A 20557-nucleotide genomic window follows, 5' to 3' on the forward strand; every position below is an offset into this window, starting at 1 on the left:
GTCGGCTCTGTGCAGCCCTGCCTGCAGCCATGGAAGCTCTGAAGAAGATGGCGTTGAAGCTGATTGGCACTGCAGACTCCGAGAAGTCCCAACTAGCTAAATCACAGATTTGGAGTCATTTGATTCGCGAATAGAGGTCACTTCCAAAGTACTGAAATTTTAATTCGCCCGTCCACGTGACTTGCTGAATAATGAATACCCCGGGGGGTCAGAAATAGATCAGAAAATCTGCCTTATTTTCATTTGAAGTGATCCTCTGCAGGGTGCGAGTCAGAGCTCTTCTCCCCTGACACCACTCTATCTGCTGGGCACGCACCACCATGGCTTGTGAGTAGATCTGAAAGATTTGTCTTTGCCATTAGTTTTGTGATCTTATAAAATATAAAATCTCCCGGAAGTTAAGTTGTTTCATTATCTTTCATATCACCTTTGTATTGTTTATGTCAATTGCAAAATGTATTTTAAGATGATATGTTATTTGTATTTTCTAAGGTCGTTTAAATGATGATTTTCCCATATCTGATTATCACAGTTTATTTCCAAACATTTAAGACATTACAATGTGGTCATATTGGTGTTAAACTGTATCATATTGAGTATTTTAGAAACTATGATGCATGATAGCAGGTTCAATTTCTCAAAAGTTATTAATCCTTTGAATCATAGCAACAAGTAAGATCCTAAAACTATTTAAAAAACTAAATGTGCAAATTAATACATTTAAATCCAAAAGAAGAGATATGTCAACAGTAAATGTGTCCGCAGTGTTAAAATGTGGTATGGTCCTATAGAAATAAGTCTGCATTCGTGTTGGCATGGTTGATTATTTTCAGGGATGTAACAAAAAGCTTAAGAACTGTCTCCCTGAATTTTGACTGTGAGTGTTCATCACTTTTTATTTTCATAAATGGTAGAAAAGGTGCTTAAACGACGGTGACAATGCAAAGGGCTGATCTGTTGCTTCTAAAAGTTGTCAGGACAACACAGCATGAAAGAGCCTTTCATTAGAGTCCACACAATGGTCAATTTAGACACAGGTTAAACATTAACAAAGCTCTGAGGGTGAGTAAAATCTGTAGGCTATCATTATAAATATTAGTATTAGTATTATTTTTGACCTGTTTTGCACTTACCTCCAAAATTGAATAGGCAGCTATTGCACCAAAAACTTGTATAGGCTATATTATCAGGACACATTTTCAGTTAGAATGAGCCTGTGACTTCAACATGAAAATCAAATAGCTTTATTAAAACCACCTATATAAGCACAGTTCTCCAGTCCCATAATCCGCCCCAGTGCTGCTCTGCGTCCATGAGAGATGGCTGCTATCTGCTTAAGGCGTTGAATTTCGCATTAGCCTTGATGTTGGCCGGTGTAAACCTTGCAGAAAGAGTTATCTTCTGCTGAGTGTATCGGTAACCCAAGCCTGGCTGTTAAGAGCTCCGAGTGTCAACATTGTGGGAAGATATGGACCGCCGACTGGCCGACATCCAGAGGTCTGCGCCTCGTACTCCTCTGCGCTGACAGTGATAAGGAGCCTTGATTTGTGTGAATACCTCTGAAACATTTGTTTAATGCTAAAATAGATTAGATTTAAAACATGATCAATCAACTTCTACATTTGTGCAAAAAGCAATTCTGTAAAAAAAAAAAAAAGTTAAGCAAGATGTGAAAAAGTTAGTCTGAGGGCCTCTGGTTTAGATCATCCACTCGACTGTGTGTGCCTCCACCCGAGTCAGGGGGGAGTTCAGGTGCGGTGGCGAAAGGCAAGGTTGGATGAGGCTCCAGTGCACGGTCAGGTCGAGCCGAGTAATCCCAGTGACAGCCTCCACCTGTGGGAGGACAGAGAGGGAACAAAATAACGTATTTTATAAACATGCATTCTCTTTCGCAAACGAGAAACAATCTTCTTTTCATAACCGTCATGCGTAAAAAAGCTGTGCGTAAAAGTTCACTTTTAATCCTCAACATTTTACATTCCTCCTCTTCGGTTTGGTCAGTGTTAAAGGTGAATTAATGAGAGCTGGTGCTGCTTCTGTTCCCGTCTTTAAAAGTTTACCGCTCAAGTTGTAGTTTGAGAGGACAAAGGCTGATGTGGGAGTGGGATGCCGTCCATGTCCGCCCCGAATGATTAATAGTTGTGTTGGGATTTTTCCACGCCCGCTGCTCGGCGTTGACGGAAAACAAGCGCCAAACGGTGCCGAAAAACAGAGGAGCTCTTCCGGGGGCTCTGACTTTTGGCAAAACCTAAAAAGGTTGCAGCCAGATTTATTCCACGACGCGCGCGTGGCACACTCTTTGGATAAGACGTTTGTTTAAAATTATCGTGGCCAAGATAGTGGTTTAGTCGGCACTTTTGCCACCCGATCCTGCTCCTCCCATAGGCAAAAACTGCAAAACTCTTCCATCGCGTAAACCTGTGATTTCTACCATCACTCAGTTGGTCATAGGAAACGCTTAAGTGCATGTAGGTCTAATGGGGGTCCCTGTTCTGATCAGCGGGGTCGAGCAGCCACTCTTTGGTTACCTCACCTCCACTTTCCGCCCACTGCTGACTGACACGCACCCCTCACGACCACCGGGACTCCCAGCCTCCTTATGTTGGACAGGTAAACGTGTGACGTTTTGTTCCACTTTAGCCAGCAGCATGCAGGCTTGTGCTGATGGAGAGGCAGGCGCTGACTAAGTGATACTACAGCCCAAGTCTGACCATGAGAGCGGGGGGCGATATTGAGTTGAGCAGTGTGTAATGCACTCTGCAACCCCGGCTGTGCAATAGTGAGAAATGAGAGAGGGAGAGCTTTATTGGTGTGATGAGTAATCACGATGCCATCCTCAAATGGTGTTTTGTAGGGAAAGCCTCCTCGTTCTCACATAGTGCGAATTGTCACGCTGCAGTGCAAAACACTTTGGTTGTAGCCCGGCTCCGAGCCGCGGCTGCACTTGAAACCGAGCATAATACAGCAGGATTAGCTCTTTCAGCCGCTAACAGGCTCCAAATATATGGCACTTAAACCCTGACAGAGCAGTCCTTCCCTCTGAATGGGCGACACGTGGAAAAAGCTGCTTCTCTGCGAGAGCCGCGCTCCTCTGCCAGATACATCGCACTGTCACACAGCCCCTCTTTTTTTCTCCCTCCAAACTGATCCGCTTCTCCTCGGGGGCAACGACTGCCTCCATTAATGATTCACGGGCTCAAATAAAGGGATTTAAGTTGACGTTGCGTCACGTGAGCGCGGCGCATAATACTGCGCGGTGTTATGGCACGGGGAAGAAAACCGGAGCCCCGGTCTGGCCATATGATGCTGATTATATGCGGGTTACCCCCACTTTCCGTGAGGAGAGTCCGGGCCGTGTAGTTTGTTTGTCGAGGGGGAGAAAAAAGAAAAGAGGAGGCAGACTGAAAAGACAGAGGATCCCCGGGTTTGTGGATGTATTATACTGCTGTCACGGACGGATATGTTTTTCCACGCGGACAGAGTCAGAGCCCGAGCTTTGGGAGGATGGATTTTATTTTGAGGTATTTCCGCCGATTGTTCATTACTGTCGTGAGTTATTGCCGCGAGAGGCAGAGGTCAGTAAAAAGGGTCCAGGGGTTTCTTGCAGGGCTACAAAATAGACAGGTAGCAAAAAGCTACCCATGTAAAAGACACGGGGATTTGTTCCATTTTTAATTAAAATAAATCACCTATTAGCTCAATATTTTTGTTCTGAGATCTTTAATATAACGAGCTGCCATTAGGGATAAACGGGCCCGTGTAACCGTTTGTAAATAAAGCGGCCATTTAAATATCAGCTTCCAAGGAAAACCCAAACAAAGCACGCGGCCGCTCCAAGGTGTAACCTGTCCTATAAAAAACAACATCTTGTGTCTTTTACGCGTGTATTTTCTTTTTTTCGTGTGTAAAATGGTACATCAAGATGAGCTCCATGAAACGTAGGGGAAAGCGGTGGGGTTGTGTCGCTCCGCCGGGGAAACGAGGATATAATGGAAGACAGAGTGCCATCCAGGACCGCGCGGCCGCGCTGGGGTCACGGCGCTCCAGCTTGATTTATGGGCACGGGGACTTGGGGAAGATGGTGCGCGAGAGCTAATGACTATTCGATCAGTTTGTGGGGAAAATGCTCAGCAGCCAGCAGGGAAACAACAAACTCGTTATTTGCATAGACCCATTTTTATGTTTTAGTGATAGTGCTGCAATGCTTGGCCGAGATGTTGTTCTTGTCCAAGACTAGTCTTCATATAAGGCTTTAATTCATGCGTTTTGTTCATTAGTATTTCATAATCTTGTATTTCTTATGGATAGAATTAATCTGGGTGATATTTGAGGAATTTAGGTATTACGGTTTCAATAAGCTGCAAATGTTTTTATTACAAACATGCAGCGTATTGTTAAACAGAAAATTTGATCAAATTACAATGCAGTTTTAATAATGCATGCAACGAATTTAATCAGATTTAGCTCTGGTGTCTTTGTGCACCATTTAAACACATGCAGGGCCCAAACATTTACGCACAATAACATCAGCTTCACTATTTATATCTACAACGTATACCTCGGCATATACAAGGATCGCTTACTTGAAAATAATATTCACAATGATATAATTTACAAAATACGTTTAAAAAAATGATGTTTTCTTTTACTCCTCATTGCAGAAATCCAGCCGAGTGAATTCAGGCCATCGCAAGGTCTCCGAGACACCTTGAGCCGCCTTCGGTAAGTCCATATATCTTTATTGATTTGTGTTATGAATGCTCAATGGTGATATCCTTATTCAATTTCTAATAAGTACCACACACGCCCACAGCAGCTCTCAGAGAGGCAGCGCGTGGCTTGTAACGTTTCCTTGCAGCAGCGATATGACCAGGCCGTGCGCAATAATTCCTTCTCCTCCACTTGTCTTTGTGGTGTAATTTGTCACTATAAAAGTGACGAGGGGAATCGCAGCTCTTGGAGCGCTGCCTCGCTCCCTTCAAAAACTACTTTCTGTGAAAGCCATCTGCTTGTGGCCGCTAGTTTACTCCACTGAAGTTTAGAAAATGTTTGTGTCTTTCATCGGCATTTCAGATTCCTTTTTTTCCCACGTCGTTTTTTTTTTTGTATTATTACGCACAGCAGATGCAGCAACAAACCACCAACTCACTGACATTTAACCTCCTGCTCAGGGCCAAATTAAAGAGAGAGGCGAATCAGCATATTAGGAAGACACAAAGAAGTAAATAATTATACAATGTTGACTGCTCTGGTTGGGAAAAGAAAAAGCCGAGTTGGCTAAAAAAAAATCCTCACGCGTGGATTTTTGTCCCACTCACCCTCCCACGCCGTCCGTGCATGTGTTCTACCTTGTTTTAAATTGTGCCTTGAAAGCAGCCGAGAAGCTGCAGCTCTGGACTTGTTTACAGCCTCAGGAAGCTGAGAGGACATAAATCTAATTTTTTTCCTTCTTTGATTTTTTCCCCTTTTGGCTGTTAAAGGCCGCCTCGCCATGCAGAGGGATTCCCTCTGCTGTCGGCTCTCTTCTCCCCTGCTCCTGGCTGCATGTCCCCCGCTTTGCCTCTTGGTGATGAAACTTCTTCCCATTTCTCACACCCTGCTCCTCGTGGGGGTTTTCCCTTGATATACTTCGAACACGGACATGATCTGAGGTTGTTGTGCTTTCTCATATGTAAAAAGATATATACAGATAAAAGTTGTAATCTCCACACGAGAAGCCATGCAGACAGTGGGACACAGGGCGCCGGGATGAACACTACGAGAGCGTCCTATAGCTTGTGCAAAAGGATTTGAGGAATAAATGCTAAATCTGCGGGTTAATGATTAAGCTGTTGATAGAAGCCCTTTATGCTCCATGCAAATGAAAATGCAGCACGGTCAGCGCCTGCTTATTCCTTTGTATTCTCGCGTCTCTCCAACGTCTCATCCACTGGGCTCATAATTCCAGCTGCAGGACGCGGGGTAAATAATAAGAAAAACAGATTTAAAACACTTTGGGGACGGACTTTCATGCTATAAGTACCGATATGTTTTTTCTTGACACACTACCTCATTTGGTTGGGGGAGGAGGAGAGGCAGCCACTTGATTTGAACTGGCTTTCCAAGGCGCTACTTCATTTGCATAATTTTTCTTGTCTATGGTGACGCTCTGGTTCGGGGCAGTTCACTGGTGTCTGCATGGTACTGGTGAAGGATCACATAGCCCAGCACAGCCCCGGCTGCCTTTAATATTGGTATGAAGCCCTGGCCATTGCTCTATAGCATGACGATAAATTCAATCCTGGGGCCAGACAACTCTTATCTCGCTGACCCGACTGCTCACGCCTGCTTTCGTAATCTCGGTTTACCCATCCACGTCGAGTAAGGAGAGGAAAAAAAGAAAAGGAAAAAGAGGAAAGGGGTTTCTCTCTGCTCTTCCCTTTTTTTGTTGTGGCTGCTAATGCCTGGTGCATGGCAGGGCGCAGTCTGCTGCTGCTGCTTCACCCAGCCAGCCCCTGCCTTTTAAACTTTTTCCCCTGGATTACTGCTTTGATCGATTTCGTCGCTGAATGAGAAAGTATTGCTCGCTGCTGTGCATTCGTCGTCAGAGGATAAGGTAAGCAGGCCAGAAATAGGCTCCCTCGGTTGTAAATGGCGGAGTTTGTGTGTCGTGCGGTGATTTATCACCGTATGACTTAGATCTCGGTTCAGGAAGAGTTCACACACACAGTCAGGCAGCCAGATTTCTCCAGCGTGGAGCAGAGAGCTGCGCGCACACAGCTCAAGTCTGTCTTTTGTCTCTCTTTCTCTTTGCATTTTATGACTATCGCCACGGCGCGTCTGGAGATATTCACCGCAGAGCTTTCTGATATCTTTTCCAGGTCGTGGGACGGTGGAGACACCTTCTTTCATTCTGCGGTTTAGCTGCGCCCAGGGCTCATTTTTCTACTGATTTGCTTCTTGTTTTGCTCCCATGCAAAACCCCAGTGGTTTTCGACGGTTTCCTATGACTTCTTTGAGCTCAGTTTATGAAAATGCCCTCACAGTCCATATGTATATAGAAGATTATTCTCACATACACTTGGACTGTGAAATAAAATAGAAGTTATAGTTTTATATCATCCTACAGACAAACGTCGTTAATGTTGTGCTCAGATTTTTACTATCAGACTCAACAGCAGGGCCTTTTAGTTTCAGCAGCTAAAAAAATGAAGTTTATTTAATCCGTTGCAATAAGTTTGGATTTTGTTTAATAGTTTATATAGCTTTATATAACAGCAAATTTATGTTTTTTATACTGTAAATTTTGACTTTCTTTCGTAATTTTGCACATTATTATTGTTGTTATTATCATTACCATTATTTTATTCTAATGACGCCTTGTATTTGACTATTTTTAAATGTAGTAAACATTAACTATTCTCATATTTCATTAGTAACGTCACATTATTTAGAAAGTAACCTGCTGCGTCGACTGTAGTTTAAAGTATCTCCAATAATCTGTCTGAGGCGGATCCCCGTGGTTACCTGCGTGAGTTACGGTGCTTCAGCAGCAGACTCTGGGTGTGCCGTCCTCGCGTCTCCATGCGCCTTGGAACCGGTGGCCTGGTCTCTCCCCCCGAGCAGAGCCGTGCCGTGCCGGCTCACTGACCCCCCCATATATCACCGCGACTAGCCGCTGCCCAGGCGGCACCGACAGCAGCCATTACTACCGGGCCTGCGAGGAAAAAGTTCACAGTCTGGTCATGGAGATGCACGGATACCCGCCCGGTTTTTCAGGTTTCCTCGTGGCCCTTTCCATTTATGTTGCACCACGCAAAGGGAGACAGAACAAGAAAGAAAGGAAAACAAAAGAAAAAAGAGAAGGAGAGAATGCGGTTGTTTTTGGTTTGTGCCAGGTGGCTGTTCACTGAAGGAGGCTATTTTTTAACTCATGGTGAAACAAACTCAAATGCGCTGAAACGTTTGCGGGACACGGGGGATGTTTTCAGCTGCTACAAGGAAACTAGATCCACTGTTGACAGCCCTGTTGGTAGAATAACAATGTAACAGAAATATTATTTTCCTGTGTGGTAACCCACTAACAAGCTTTCCCTGCAGGCCCCCCTTTTTGCACTTAAAGCCCTTTTCTCCATGCTGTAACTCTTTTATTCTTAATAGTATCATAGGTTTAAAATGTCAAGCAGTTTCTTGTTAGATCCTTACATTGATTTAGCAATATGAAATTCTTTTGAAAAGGTTTTTGTTTTAATGTTGTTCGGCACAGATGGTAATGCAAGGTTAGTTCGTGCCTTTGTGCCCCGTGTAAGCCATAAGGTAAACGGTAATAGTCTACAGGACTGTTGGCCCTATCTTGCCTCCATAGTCTCCCGTGTCAGCCTTGTATTGAAAAGTAAGATGGATCGCCACCATTTCTTCCTCTCACAGTGCTTCTTGTAACCCTAGGTTCACCCGAGGAGGCCATTGGCGGAGAGGCGTCACGTGACCACGGGGTGCCAATGTTATTCTACACGGGTGTCAAGACCCTGTCAGTTTCTGAAATAAATATTGGGAAACGGCGAGATGCAAAAGGCAACCTACTACGACAGCTCCGCAATTTACAGTGGCTACCCATATCAAAGCGCAAATGGCTTCAGTTATGATGCCAATCAGATCCAATATCCCCGGGCCTCTCATGTGGAAAGTGAGTACCATCGACCTGCCTGCTCCCTGCAGTCTCCTGACGGCTCCGTGGCGCTGCAGAAGCCGGGGGAGATGGCGGAGGGCTGCGACAGGACCACAGCCATTCAGGCGGCGCAGTCCCAGGTCCATCCCGAAAGCAATCAACCGCAGGTGCCGGTGTCAGGTCCGCCCCCTCCCTCCCAATCCCCCGGTGCCATCAGCCAAAACGCGAGCAACGGGTCCAGCCAGCCCGGTGCCAAGAGCGACTCACCGACCACCAACGCGCGAGGCAAACAGATCTTCCCTTGGATGAAGGAGTCCCGTCAGAACACCAAGCAGAAACCCAGCGGTAGCACCAGTTCAGGTACCTGGAACCTAAACACTGCTGCTACTGACACACACACACACACACACACACACACACACACACACACACACACACACACACACACACACACACACACACACACACACACAACTTGATAGCCTCTGACCGCAAAGTTACAAAAATGTTGTTGATGGAGCACACGTTACATAGAGTGTGGGTGGCTGAACAGGTGAGGGGTTCGGAGGGAGGGGTGGGCAAATCCCTACAGGACATCAGCAGGTTATTTCATTTCTGTGCCAGAGTCAGAGAGGTCTTTGTTTCACTATATTGCATTTATACAATCTGTATTAATTCTGTGGGCAACTAAATTATTCAGAAGAAAAGGCCCACAGAGTGTAATCAGGCCCTCATATCACATACAAGTGTTGACTCTATTGTATTCACATCCACTTTGTTTAAAGTTTTTTTTTTTTCTTTCTTCAAATCTTATATATTCTTATTAACTCACCTTATATCTTATTCTGCAAAGTGACAGCACAGACTTTAAATTGACTCCAAGGTTGAATCACGTGCCTCCACTTTGGAAGTAGTTTCCAGCGCTTGTTGTCTGCGTGCCCTGCATCTGACCTGTCCCTACTGTAAACACGCATCTCCACTGATCACATAATGTTCCCGGAGAGACGACAAACAAACACGCACAACAGTTGTTCGGTTTGTCCTGCTGTTTTATTAGTGGGAGGCTCTGTGGGTCAGAGGGTGGCGGGTTGTTGGGGGTGTGTTTATTTACACAGAACCGAGATAAGAAATTAGAGGTGCTTATGACCTTTTTTTCATAAATCTTGAGGATAACAGTTAAATTAAGGAAGTAATTGTAGGCTACGTGAGATATGTAATGCACAGTAGCACTGAAGTGGCGTGTCTTCATTTTGATTTATGTTGGGAAAGGCGTTTTCATTAGTTTTTAACAACCGGTAAAAGTGCTAACATTTATGGAAAGCACTTTACGCACGTTTGAAGCTCGTTTATGCAAGCCACATGCTGCTGTTTTGACGAGAGGTAAATTTGGTGGGTCAGGGTGGGGAGTTTGTGTTGTGATGATCTCTACCGAAACAGACCACATTTTAATTTCCAATTTGTATTTTTCGTTCCAAATGCAAAGCAGAGTGGCACATTTTCAATTTTTCCCAATCCAAGGCTCCCCTTTTGGGAAGGTATGTGATTAGGTTTTGACATCACAGTGATGTGCAGACATGCGTAAAAGCTCCTTTGGGCACATTTGCGTTTCCTATTCGGGTCAGGATGGAGCTAACCTAAGATTCAGAGATGCTAATTACCATATTACATGTATATTGACACAATATGGCGCTTTTTATTATGGAATGTTGTTTTCATACATTTTTACGATTCGAAAAGTGCTCACTTCATGTTTTACGCGCGCATACACAAACACGATCCTGCTGTTTGGATAACTTCGTAAACGTCAGGAGCGGGGGGGGTATTTATTTCTGGTTATCTACATACAACCAACAGATTCAGAGACACTCACTTCTTATGGTAACTTACAGATGCTTCTCTACAGTCATGATGGATGCAAAGCAGTGTTGGTGTGATTTATGTCTGGGAAAGTGTTTTTATTAGTTTTAACAACACGTTGGGGTGCTGACATTTATGGAAAGCAACAATAATCGTGCACTTAGTACACATCAGCCTCTCTTATAAATTATAGCTATAGCCTTTAAATTCAGATTTTATTGCAATAATCACTGTCGTTAGCAGTGATAGCCCTACGCACGGTACATGGGAATCCCTAATGCCACGTGCTGACTCCTTTATCTCTGTAACATGAGGTCAGGATGTGTCTGCTGCATTCCTCTTGCTCCATGACTTGGCGACAGGTAGGGAAATTTATTAAGTGTTGGCCGTCTGCCACGGCGATAAGTAGACCAACACCTTGCTATTCTGCAGCCAAGCTCCAGCCCTCTTGGAAGGAGAGGCTTATCAGCGAGGGCAAGGCGAGCTGCTTCATACACCCCGAGGAATTCATAATGCTTGTGTTTGCATTACGCGTGTGCTCGCTGTGCGACTACGGGGGAAGATGGGGGTCAAAATGTTTTAGTTAGGAAATCTGAGGATACCTGGCATCAGAACCAGCCCTGACTCACTACCCTTTACTTTTTGTGCTTTGCTGTAACTGTAGGTGACGTGTGCATGCATTGATTGTTAATTGTCTCATGGAGCCCTGATGATAAACCTTAGTGCTTAGCAGGGGGGGTTAGATTTGTCAGAATGTTGTGATGTATTTCAGGCGCGCGTACACACATGCGCAGTACTGGAACACATATTTATCTAGTAGTGTTCCCCACCCCTCTTGATGGTGGAGAGGTTTGTTATCAGCTGTGTGCGTGTTGTCACACGATATTGCTTTCACTCTCACTCTCCTGTCTCTACCTCTGTACCTCTCTCTCTCTCTCTCTCTCTCTCTCTCTGTGTAATGGATTACTGAATGACACCCTCCTCTCCTCCTCCCTGACAGTGGAGAGTTGCCCCGGAGACAAGAGTCCCCCAGGGTCAGCGGCGTCGAAGAGGGCCCGGACAGCTTACACCAGCGCCCAGCTAGTGGAGCTGGAGAAGGAGTTCCACTTCAACCGGTACCTCTGCAGACCCCGGAGGGTGGAGATGGCGAACCTGCTCAACCTCACCGAGAGACAGATCAAAATCTGGTTCCAGAACCGCAGGATGAAATACAAGAAGGATCAGAAGGGCGTGGGTATGATGCCTTCCCCTGGCGGACAGTCCCCGCGGAGCCCCGTGGGCCCGGCCTCCGGCGGCGGAGGATACCTCAACTCTATGCATTCTCTTGTAAACAGTGTTCCTTATGAATCCCAGTCGCCGACGTCTTACAATAAACCGCACCAGAACGCGTACGGTATGGCCACGTCATACCCCCCTCCTTTGAACAGCTCCCTCAGCAACTGCCCGCCCTCCCAGAAGAGGTATCCCGGGACCGACTCGGCCACGCCTGAGTATGACGCGCATCCTCTCCAAGGCAATGGCAACTACGGGACGCACATGCAGGGCAGCCCCGTTTATGTCGGCGGAGGCTACATCGAGTCTATGCCCAACTCCGGGGCCTCCGTTTTCGGTCTGACCCACCTCTCGCACCCGCCGTCCACAAACATGGACTACAATGGAGCAATCACAATGGGCAACAGTCAGCACCACGGAGTGTGTGATCCGACACCGACGTACACAGACCTAACGCCGCACTACTCTCAGGGAAGAATCCAGGAAGCGCCCAAGCTGACGCATCTGTAGCGGTGGCGCAGCTCGGATCACTCCGCCCATTGTCTTACCCACCTACAGACACATTACCGCTTTGTTTCTGCGCCTCCATCACGGCTTCCGCCTCCTCTCCGCTTTTGTTTATGTTTTCTATAGTTTTGATGTGTGAAGTAGCGTAGGATGAATAATCACGACTTGCTTGGATTTTTTCCTCTATTTGCTCGTGTCATTGTCTTTCAAAGACCTTTATCTGGGCTGTAGGAGTCTAGAGCGGGAGGGAGGGGGGCACAGTATATGCATAGGCCTATTTAATCTTTTTTTTTTTTTTTTTTACATCTTATGTTTAAAGCTGAAACGCAAACAGGGTATTATGAACGTATGTTATTCATTTTTAATGTGAATTTGTCCGTGTTTTTTTATTTATCCGCAGTTGAAGAATTGTGTTTTGCATTTTGTTGCACTTGTGAAAGGATCCTTCAGGAGCCACGAGCTCGGATTATGAGGGAAACACATTTTCAAAAAAAAAAAAAAAATCAAGGGTCATGAGCTTAAACGCAGCCCCCTTGCTTTTGTTTAGTTCTGTTGGACTTTTTCTAATGTTATTTATTTTGTTTGGTGTTAAGATAAGAGTCCTTTAGTATTATTTGCCCCCCCTGCAATCTTTGTGGGGAGAAGGTTGATGGATATTAGCGTGTCGGCCCTCTACATGTAGTCTGCAGCTCCCCAGCAGCAGCAGCAGCAGCAGCACCATGTTGGTATTATAGCCTATGTTTCCATTTTTCTTTTCTTCGAGGAGGTATTTTGTTTTCTCCACCAATGTAAAATCAATCAGTCATGCAATAAGTGTGGATGGAGAAGGGACACACGTTAGCAGTTTCTTTATTGAAGAAAAAAAGGAACAGACCATCATCAATTTTCTTTTCGATGTCATACATTCCATGCTGCTCCAGTTCGAAGAAATGAATAAAAAGAATTGAAATATAATTGTAGCATATCCTTCAGTTTTAAGTCCAAACGCATCACATCACAAAATCAAAAACAAAGCAGGGTCTCGAAAAAATAAATCAGGAATACAACTCTTCTTTTGACATCATTACGTTTTATTATTGTTAAGAATTTCATCCTGGTATAAAAGATGAGAACAGAAAAGCAAAAATACATTTAGGATAATAATGATAATAATTATAATAATAAATTAAATACGACAATTTATGTTTATTTACTATTTATGCACACAAAATAAGGATTGGACTTATTTGCCATAATTAACATTCGATATTCTACAATAAAAACAAATAGCTGCCGAGAAAAACTACTCAAATGTTTTTTTTTCTATCCTCTTGATTCGACGTGGAGAAAAACTCGGGTGGCCCTCTCCCCTCCTCTCATCTGCGTGGGCACATCCATAATAATAAAAGAAAAATGTCGGCCGGGTCCTTCTGGAGATCCTGCAAGAAGACAACAAGCTAAATGAGAAGTCGTTCGAAAAATAATTCCCTGATATGTGCAGTCAGTCAAATGCGGGCATGGCGATAATCAGGCTGGACTGGAATCATGGCGGGTGTTATTGGTCTCATTACTCCACAGATTTACAGATGACAACGTTAAAAAAAAAGAATCCAGAATGGTTACAGCAAAGGAAACTGGTGGAAAAATAAAAACCTCTACGATATATTCATTTGTGCAATTTAATGAAATGAAAAGGCTATGTAGAAATTGCCATCAATTTATAGAATGTAGACTTATTTTTATGATATGCAGCCATTTCATAGTATTTATGAATTCCCCAGTCCAGACCCACTTGGAGACAAAAATCTTCTATTGTTGTTGTAATATCATTTAGATTTGCTGGGGAATTTAATTTGTGTGGTTTTACGCAGGGGTTTCTGCCATTCTTCTCAAATGAGCTAAAAAACCTTTTGTGTCATGTTCAGTTTTAATGACTACAAAATGTATTTATGTGTGCAGTATTATTTGTTCTCACTGATTTTTCACCAAGAACCAATTTCCAGCTCAGGTCTGATTGATATAAGAGGACATGGACACACTAACCCTGACATATGGTTAGCAGGGAAACCTAGAACAATTGAACCATGGTGTGTCAAAGCAGGAAAAAAAAAAACTGATGCCCTGAGTATTTCTGCATCCATCACACTCACACACACACTGAGGAATACACGCACACGCACACACACGCATTCACAGCAAGGCACTGATTTGACCCATATGCGCCATTTACGCAGGTAGGGCAGACACACCGCGTTTTAACCAAAGCAAGTATATGTTTTTCTTTCATTGCATTTCTATCCGTGGGAAAGTGCTCCTAAATCACTCCTGCTGTAAAAGACAAGTGTATAGGACAGGCTGGGGTCCACTAAAAGCCGCCACCCACTCCTCTCCTTTCACACAAAGCCTGTGCGTAATTCCAAAAAAAGCCATCCATCTCTCCCCCTAGCAGCTCTGTCCCTCAGCACGCCGTCTGCTCCGTGCACAAACCTGCACGTCCACCGAAACGACGAATAATATATTGTGTAAATACCAACTCACAATTCAAAGATAAAAGCCAGGTGGAGAAGCGTCACCCTGTACTCACCGATGGCGCATTATCACCTCCCCCCAAAAAAGAAAATGGTCGCATCTTGTGGAGCTTATTTATCTATTAAAACATCCCTCCAGCGACAGCCCCGGCTTTAACTGCGAACAGAAACTGGTTCTAATCTGAGTGGCCAGTGTTTCTCGCCGCTTCCTGGCTGCATTTGATCCGGGGGAGAGTTAGAAGCCTTAAATGTGTTGTGAGGGCACCGAGCTGTCAGACCTTTTGGCGAGTAAGATTGATCGCGCACAGGCTTCCAGGACTCTTTGTTTGGTATATAAGCAACAAACTGAGAGAGAGGCCTACCACTTCTCCTCTTCCTCTCTCCTCTTACTTACCAAGCCATGTATTTTTGTTAATGCTTTATGAAAATACAACATGTGCTGCTTGACGAATAACATCCCAAATATGGCTTTCACAGATTATTCGGGAAGAGCTATAAAAACAAACGCTGCGGGGAAGAGCCATTCAATAACAATTCCATTTAACACTGTAAATGTACTCGTTGTGCACGGTCGATCATAAACGTGTTGGTGTTTGCTTATAGTTGCAATTCCAGGTGTAGAGCAGATACTGGTAATACAGTAGGAAGCCTCACTCTCTGTATTGCAGCCGCTGTGGTTCCAGAAAACACCTCTGCTGTTACCTTTGGATTTTTCCCTTTCAAGGCGAAAATGCAACAATTAAAAAAATATTAGGATGATGTTAAAAAGAAATAAATAATGATGACATCTTGCTTGTGGAGAAACCTTGCAACTATTGCAATCACAAAACAAAGAGTTCCTGTGTGTTTGATCCTAGCCTTTTGGGGAATGTGCGCAAACAAGGGCGCGCATGACCTCCTTTTAAAAATTCGAGCTCATGTGGAGTAAACGAAAAAACACCTATGTTTTAATATTACATCTTAACAACCGAGATAGAAAAACCCCAGCCTGTGATAAAACAACAGTGATTATTAAAGCCAATGTTATCATGAGTGTGTATCTGCTGCTAAGTTCCCCTGCACTGTTTGTAAACGTTGAACTGCTGTCAGGGGATGAAATGGCCTGAACGTTGTCATATCCGTCAGTATTAACTTAATGGATGGGCGTTTTATTGCAACACATGTCGATGGATGCGCAGCATATTTCATTATAATGCACCTCTAAAGAATCACAGCTATGGTGGAGACCACACTCACTGAGCAGGAGCTGGGTTGTTTGGGGTTTGTTTCTGTCGAGAAGTCTCAATATCAGTTTTTTGGGGTTTGTTGCTTTTTCACCCCTGGAGCCTGCCTCTTGCCTATATGAATAGCTACTGGCGTGAACTGTGTGTGTGTTAGTGTGTCTGTGTGTGTGTGAGTGTGGTGGGGGCGTTCTCCACTGACATCCTCAAACAATACGAGAAAGAGGAGTGCACGAATCCGCGCACCCTAGGCTGGGCTCCTTCCCTGTAATAGTGAGCGTCAGCCATTCTTAAAAACACACATTTTGTCGCTTAGTGGACTGGACTGGAGGGGCAGAGAGGAGGATAAACTGAGCGGACAAAGATGTAAATAAAAACAGTCGTCTCCCAGCTGAGCGAGGCGGTCTTCATCCGAGCTTTTGGATCAATCAGGCAGACACTGGCTTCTTTTGATTAAACCCCAAATTGTCATTGGGCAGAGGTAATCATGTGACAGGCAATTCGGTCCAATTTCAACCTTGTCTCCATGAATTCAATAGTTTAATAGTAGCTCGGTCCCCATACGGCCGTAATCAGTGATATAGAAAAAAGAACCACCACGAGATTTTTTAATGATTTTTTCTTCCGCGTCCTCGCTGAGCCGCAACATTTATAAAAATACGCGTGCAAACTTTCCTCGGCTCTCAGGGAGCGGAGATGAATTACGAATTCGAGCGAGAGAGCGGTTTTATCAATAGTCAGCCGTCGCTTGCTGAGTGCCTGACATCTTTCCCCCCTGTCGCTGATTCATTTCAAAGTTCATCAATCAAGAGCTCGACGCTTTCACGCCCGACACTGATTCCTCCTCCCTTTGAGCAGACCATTCCCAGCCTGAACCCGGGCAGCCATCCGCGGCACGGCCGGCCCAGACACAGCCCCGACGGATGCAGCCAGCTGCCCACCGCCTCCTTAACCCCGGAGTACCCCTGGATGCGGGAGAAGAAAGCCTCCAAGAGGAACCACCTGCCCACCTCCACCGCGACCACCCTTTCCAATGGACCCGTGTGCTTTTCCCCAAAAGGTGGGTGATTTCTGCAGCACTTTCTACTTTACTGTTTACTATCTGTTGCTACGTTTTAGCCCCTAGGCCCTTTCTTAAAAACACAACAACAAATACAGCTAGAATCGTTCCGTTTTGAAAGATTTATGGCCATTGTGGAATTGTGGATGAATGGAGAAAAAAAGTTTTTGGTAAAGTTTGGATGATGCCAGATGATTTATTCCCCGAGTCGTAGCAGAGTTTTGATGTGTGACAGTAATGAAGAGTGATGGAGTGCCGTTGCCGAGGAGGGCAGCTGGAGCATTCATTAGTATCCCACACCAGCCTGGACCTCACTGCTTTTATATCGCACCGTGTTTGCTTCACGCTGAACATTATTTTATGCGTAAAACTATCTGATGGGTATCTCTCTACGCAGGGGTGATTTTTAGATAAAGGGTGAACAGGTTTATGAGATTGGGTCAGTAGCTCCAGCGGCCATTTTGCTGCAGCATAGTGCATGAGACACACTCTCTCTCGTGGTTTTCAGACAGCCTCGGTGCTCGATTCACGGCCGCTGGCGGGGGTTATGCAACTGTTGTGACCTGCGTATTAATCCCTTGCTATCATGGTGCTTGTTTTGCAGGCTCGCCTGAGATCGTTGAGAGCGCCGGGGGAGGAGGGGGCTCTCGTCGGCTGAGGACGGCGTACACCAACACCCAGCTGCTGGAGCTGGAGAAGGAGTTCCATTTCAACAAGTATCTTTGCCGGCCGAGGAGGGTGGAGATAGCGGCGCTGCTGGACCTGACCGAGAGACAGGTTAAAGTCTGGTTCCAGAACCGGCGCATGAAGCACAAGCGGCAGACCCAGAGCAAGGAGAACCACAACGGGGAGGGGAAAGGGCCGGGAGCCGAGGATGGCATCCACAGCGACGAGGAGGACGAGGCCCCCCTGTACGAGCGGAGCGGGGCCCTGCTGGAGAGAGATACCTGCTCCTTTCAGAACAACTCCCTCGGCTCCGCGCAACAGCTCCACAATGGAGAGGCCATGGGCTTTGCTGCTGCGTCGCTGAACAGCAATGACAAAAATCTGAAACATTTTCCCAACCCGTCACCCACTGTTCCGGGCTGTATGTCAACAATGGGCCCCGGCTCTGCATCTGGCCCGGACAATGGCGACAGTCCCCCGGCCCTGGATGTTTCTATACACGACTTTCAGCCTTTCTCCTCGGATTCCTGCCTGCAGCTCTCCGACGCGGCCTCGCCGAGCCTGTCAGAGTCTCTGGACAGCCCCGTGGACATTTCAACGGACAGCTTCTATTTTTTCTCGGAGTCCCTAACTACAATCGACCTGCAGCATCTGAACTATTAAACCAATCACAATAACTTTTATTTTCCTTTCTCTTGGGACATTAAATATCAGGCTACGATGGTATAAACTCTGATGTTATTTGTATATGCGGCACATTTATTCTGTTGATATTTGACTGGCGATTAATTCAAGGTAAGGATGAAATTGAATCACTGAAGTAGCTCTACTCCAATGTGGCTTGTAATTACCATATCAAAATGATCTCTTTGAATGGAATTTATGAGTGTATGTGAATAATATTACAATATTAGGCCTATGGAACCTGCTCATTTTTATTTTTGTATAGCTTCCAACGTCTTGGCTATTTTTGTTAGAATACAATTAACTTGCTACGATCCTTTTCTCTCTCTGGTGTTTTCTGAGTCATTTCTTTTTCTATTCACAGGCTGAATACTTGTCGACTATTTGAATTATTCATGTGGAAAAAAACATAATAATATGCAAAATAAAAGAAGTAGGGCACAGGAAGATAGAGACGATATGCAAATTCTAACAACAGGTTGGCAATGAATATAAATAGCCGGGCGCCGCACTGAGTTGTGAAGACACACTCGTCTGAATTGTACCTTTATTGTATAATTTAATTTCCAGTTATATTAATTTTGTTAAGTGATAGATAGAATACCCTTCCTCTTCATGAAAGAACAACAAAGAGTATATGTTCTTATTTGAAACTTCCGAGGTGAACTTTTTTGATTGATTATCAGTGCAATTACTATAAAATATCTGCAAATTAACTGTTAATTCTGTCACTATTAATGCTAATAATTGGTTAAAAAGTGAAACTACTTTTGAAACGATTTTTCCATTTTTTAAAACAGTTAAGTAAACTTTAGTCCGTTTATTAGGAAACTGATACAAATTATTTCCCTGTTAACCCTCAAACCTTAGGAATAAAAAAATGCATATAACGCCAGCACGGATCTTCAGCATGACAGGGCTCTTAACATTGTGTGCATGTTGCAGGCGAATACCGGAGCCATGTTTGCCTTCAGGAGCTCATAAATCACTCCGTGGCATGAATGAGGCGGACATTAAGGAGACCAATTGTGGCGTAATGTGCACAAATAAAACCCCACTTACATTTTCATATGGGACTCCCCAATTCCTGCGCTAAAAGGGGCCGAGTCTCTGCGTGCGTTTGGTAATAATTCATTTTTATAGCTTGTTTAAACACGGCTCCTGGCTCGGCGACAGCGGCACCAGTAGCAGCACCGCTCGGGTTATGAGGCTGCAACTCTTTAGCCCGTGCGTAAAACTATACCCGAGTCAAAATGGACTAGATGAGATTCACTAAGAATAGTTCAATTAACTGGAGTGAGGATCATTACTTTTGGCTTATACTTTATCTAAGGAGATTCCATTTCTTTAGGGGACTTACCAACACTATTGGAGCCTCAGTTAGTGTTAAGTTATGTTAGAGTTCAATATAGGATTATGATTACTCTTGCCGTATTGTATTGCGCTTGAGTTGACTTATTGGAATCAGTTAATAGCCCATGCACAGTTTTACTTAATAGTTTTTGTCCACTCTTTGAGTGTGTGTGAGAGAGAGAACAAGAAAAACCACCGGTTGCGACACATGGCCTGCATGCACCGATCGATTTACAAACTCATCCATACGTGCGCAAATTCATAAACTCCCTGCGTCCAGCGGTTTATTGAATAATCTAGAAGCCATAAACAGACCATCGACTGGCTGAACGTTAGTCTATATTGCATGGGCAAGTGGAGTGTGTGGGTCCAGGCAGCTGTGTATGTGTGTCTAAGGAGTGGGGTATAGGGGTAAAAAGAGGGGGCTGCTCCTGCACCATGCACTGCTTGACTACAACCACAAGGGCCGGCATAACCTAATCATTCCGAGACAGCGCGCCTATTCTGCGCCCATGTGCTCACACAAAGAGCCAAGAGAGCTCCATGGCAAGGCCCTGGCGAAGTTTGCACACAGAGACAAGCGGGACAGTGGGTCCTCTGCGCCCACTCGGCCTCAGAGGCAGCTGGGAAGACAGGGGAGGAGGGGGGAAGGAGAAGGGAGGAGGTGTGTGTGTGAGGGGAAAGGGGGGGGGGGGGTGTATTGACCCCTCTGCGCCTTTTTTTTAAACTGGTGGGAACTTTGCTCTTCACTTTCTGTGTATGCAAAGATGAAAACTTCAACTTTTCC

At 44.9% G+C, this 20557-nt stretch overlaps 2 protein-coding genes and 1 long non-coding RNA gene across 7 annotated transcripts; 2 read left to right on the forward strand and 1 right to left on the reverse strand.

The window, feature by feature from the left end:
• Positions 1 to 518: 518 nt before the first annotated feature.
• On the reverse strand, positions 519 to 8655 carry LOC128461777 (uncharacterized). Its single transcript, XR_008342292.1, has 2 exons — positions 7507 to 8655; positions 519 to 1833 (listed from the first exon to the last, which is right to left on the reverse strand). It is a non-coding gene; the product is annotated as an uncharacterized LOC128461777 (long non-coding RNA).
• On the forward strand, positions 2108 to 13234 carry hoxa3a (homeobox A3a). 4 transcript variants are annotated; one of them, XM_053446883.1, is made up of 4 exons: positions 2108 to 2610; positions 4662 to 4722; positions 8425 to 9004; positions 11502 to 13234. In XM_053446883.1, exons 3-4 carry the CDS (start codon positions 8542 to 8544, stop codon positions 12281 to 12283), a joined length of 1245 nt encoding a protein of 414 aa, XP_053302858.1. In that variant the 5' UTR covers positions 2108 to 2610; positions 4662 to 4722; positions 8425 to 8541; the 3' UTR covers positions 12284 to 13234. The 4 variants fall into 4 exon arrangements, with proteins under 4 accessions (XP_053302858.1, XP_053302856.1, XP_053302857.1 ...); XM_053446881.1 differs by lacking the exon at positions 2108 to 2610 and adding an exon at positions 2735 to 3521; XM_053446882.1 differs by lacking the exons at positions 2108 to 2610; positions 4662 to 4722 and adding an exon at positions 5880 to 6233.
• A 136-nt stretch (positions 13235 to 13370) lies between these two features.
• Positions 13371 to 18731, forward strand: LOC128461776 (homeobox protein Hox-A2a). 2 transcript variants are annotated; one of them, XM_053446886.1, is made up of 3 exons: positions 13371 to 16488; positions 16866 to 17067; positions 17672 to 18731. In XM_053446886.1, the coding sequence occupies exons 2-3, from the start codon at positions 16977 to 16979 to the stop codon at positions 18394 to 18396; spliced, it is 816 nt and encodes a 271-aa protein (XP_053302861.1). In that variant the 5' UTR covers positions 13371 to 16488; positions 16866 to 16976; the 3' UTR covers positions 18397 to 18731. The 2 variants fall into 2 exon arrangements, with proteins under 2 accessions (XP_053302861.1, XP_053302860.1); XM_053446885.1 differs by having other exon boundaries at positions 13371 to 17067.
• The last annotated feature ends 1826 nt before the right edge of the window (positions 18732 to 20557 follow it).

This window comes from Pleuronectes platessa, chromosome 18, assembly GCF_947347685.1.
Source record: "Pleuronectes platessa chromosome 18, fPlePla1.1, whole genome shotgun sequence".
NCBI classification, from domain to species: domain Eukaryota; kingdom Metazoa; phylum Chordata; class Actinopteri; order Pleuronectiformes; family Pleuronectidae; genus Pleuronectes; species Pleuronectes platessa.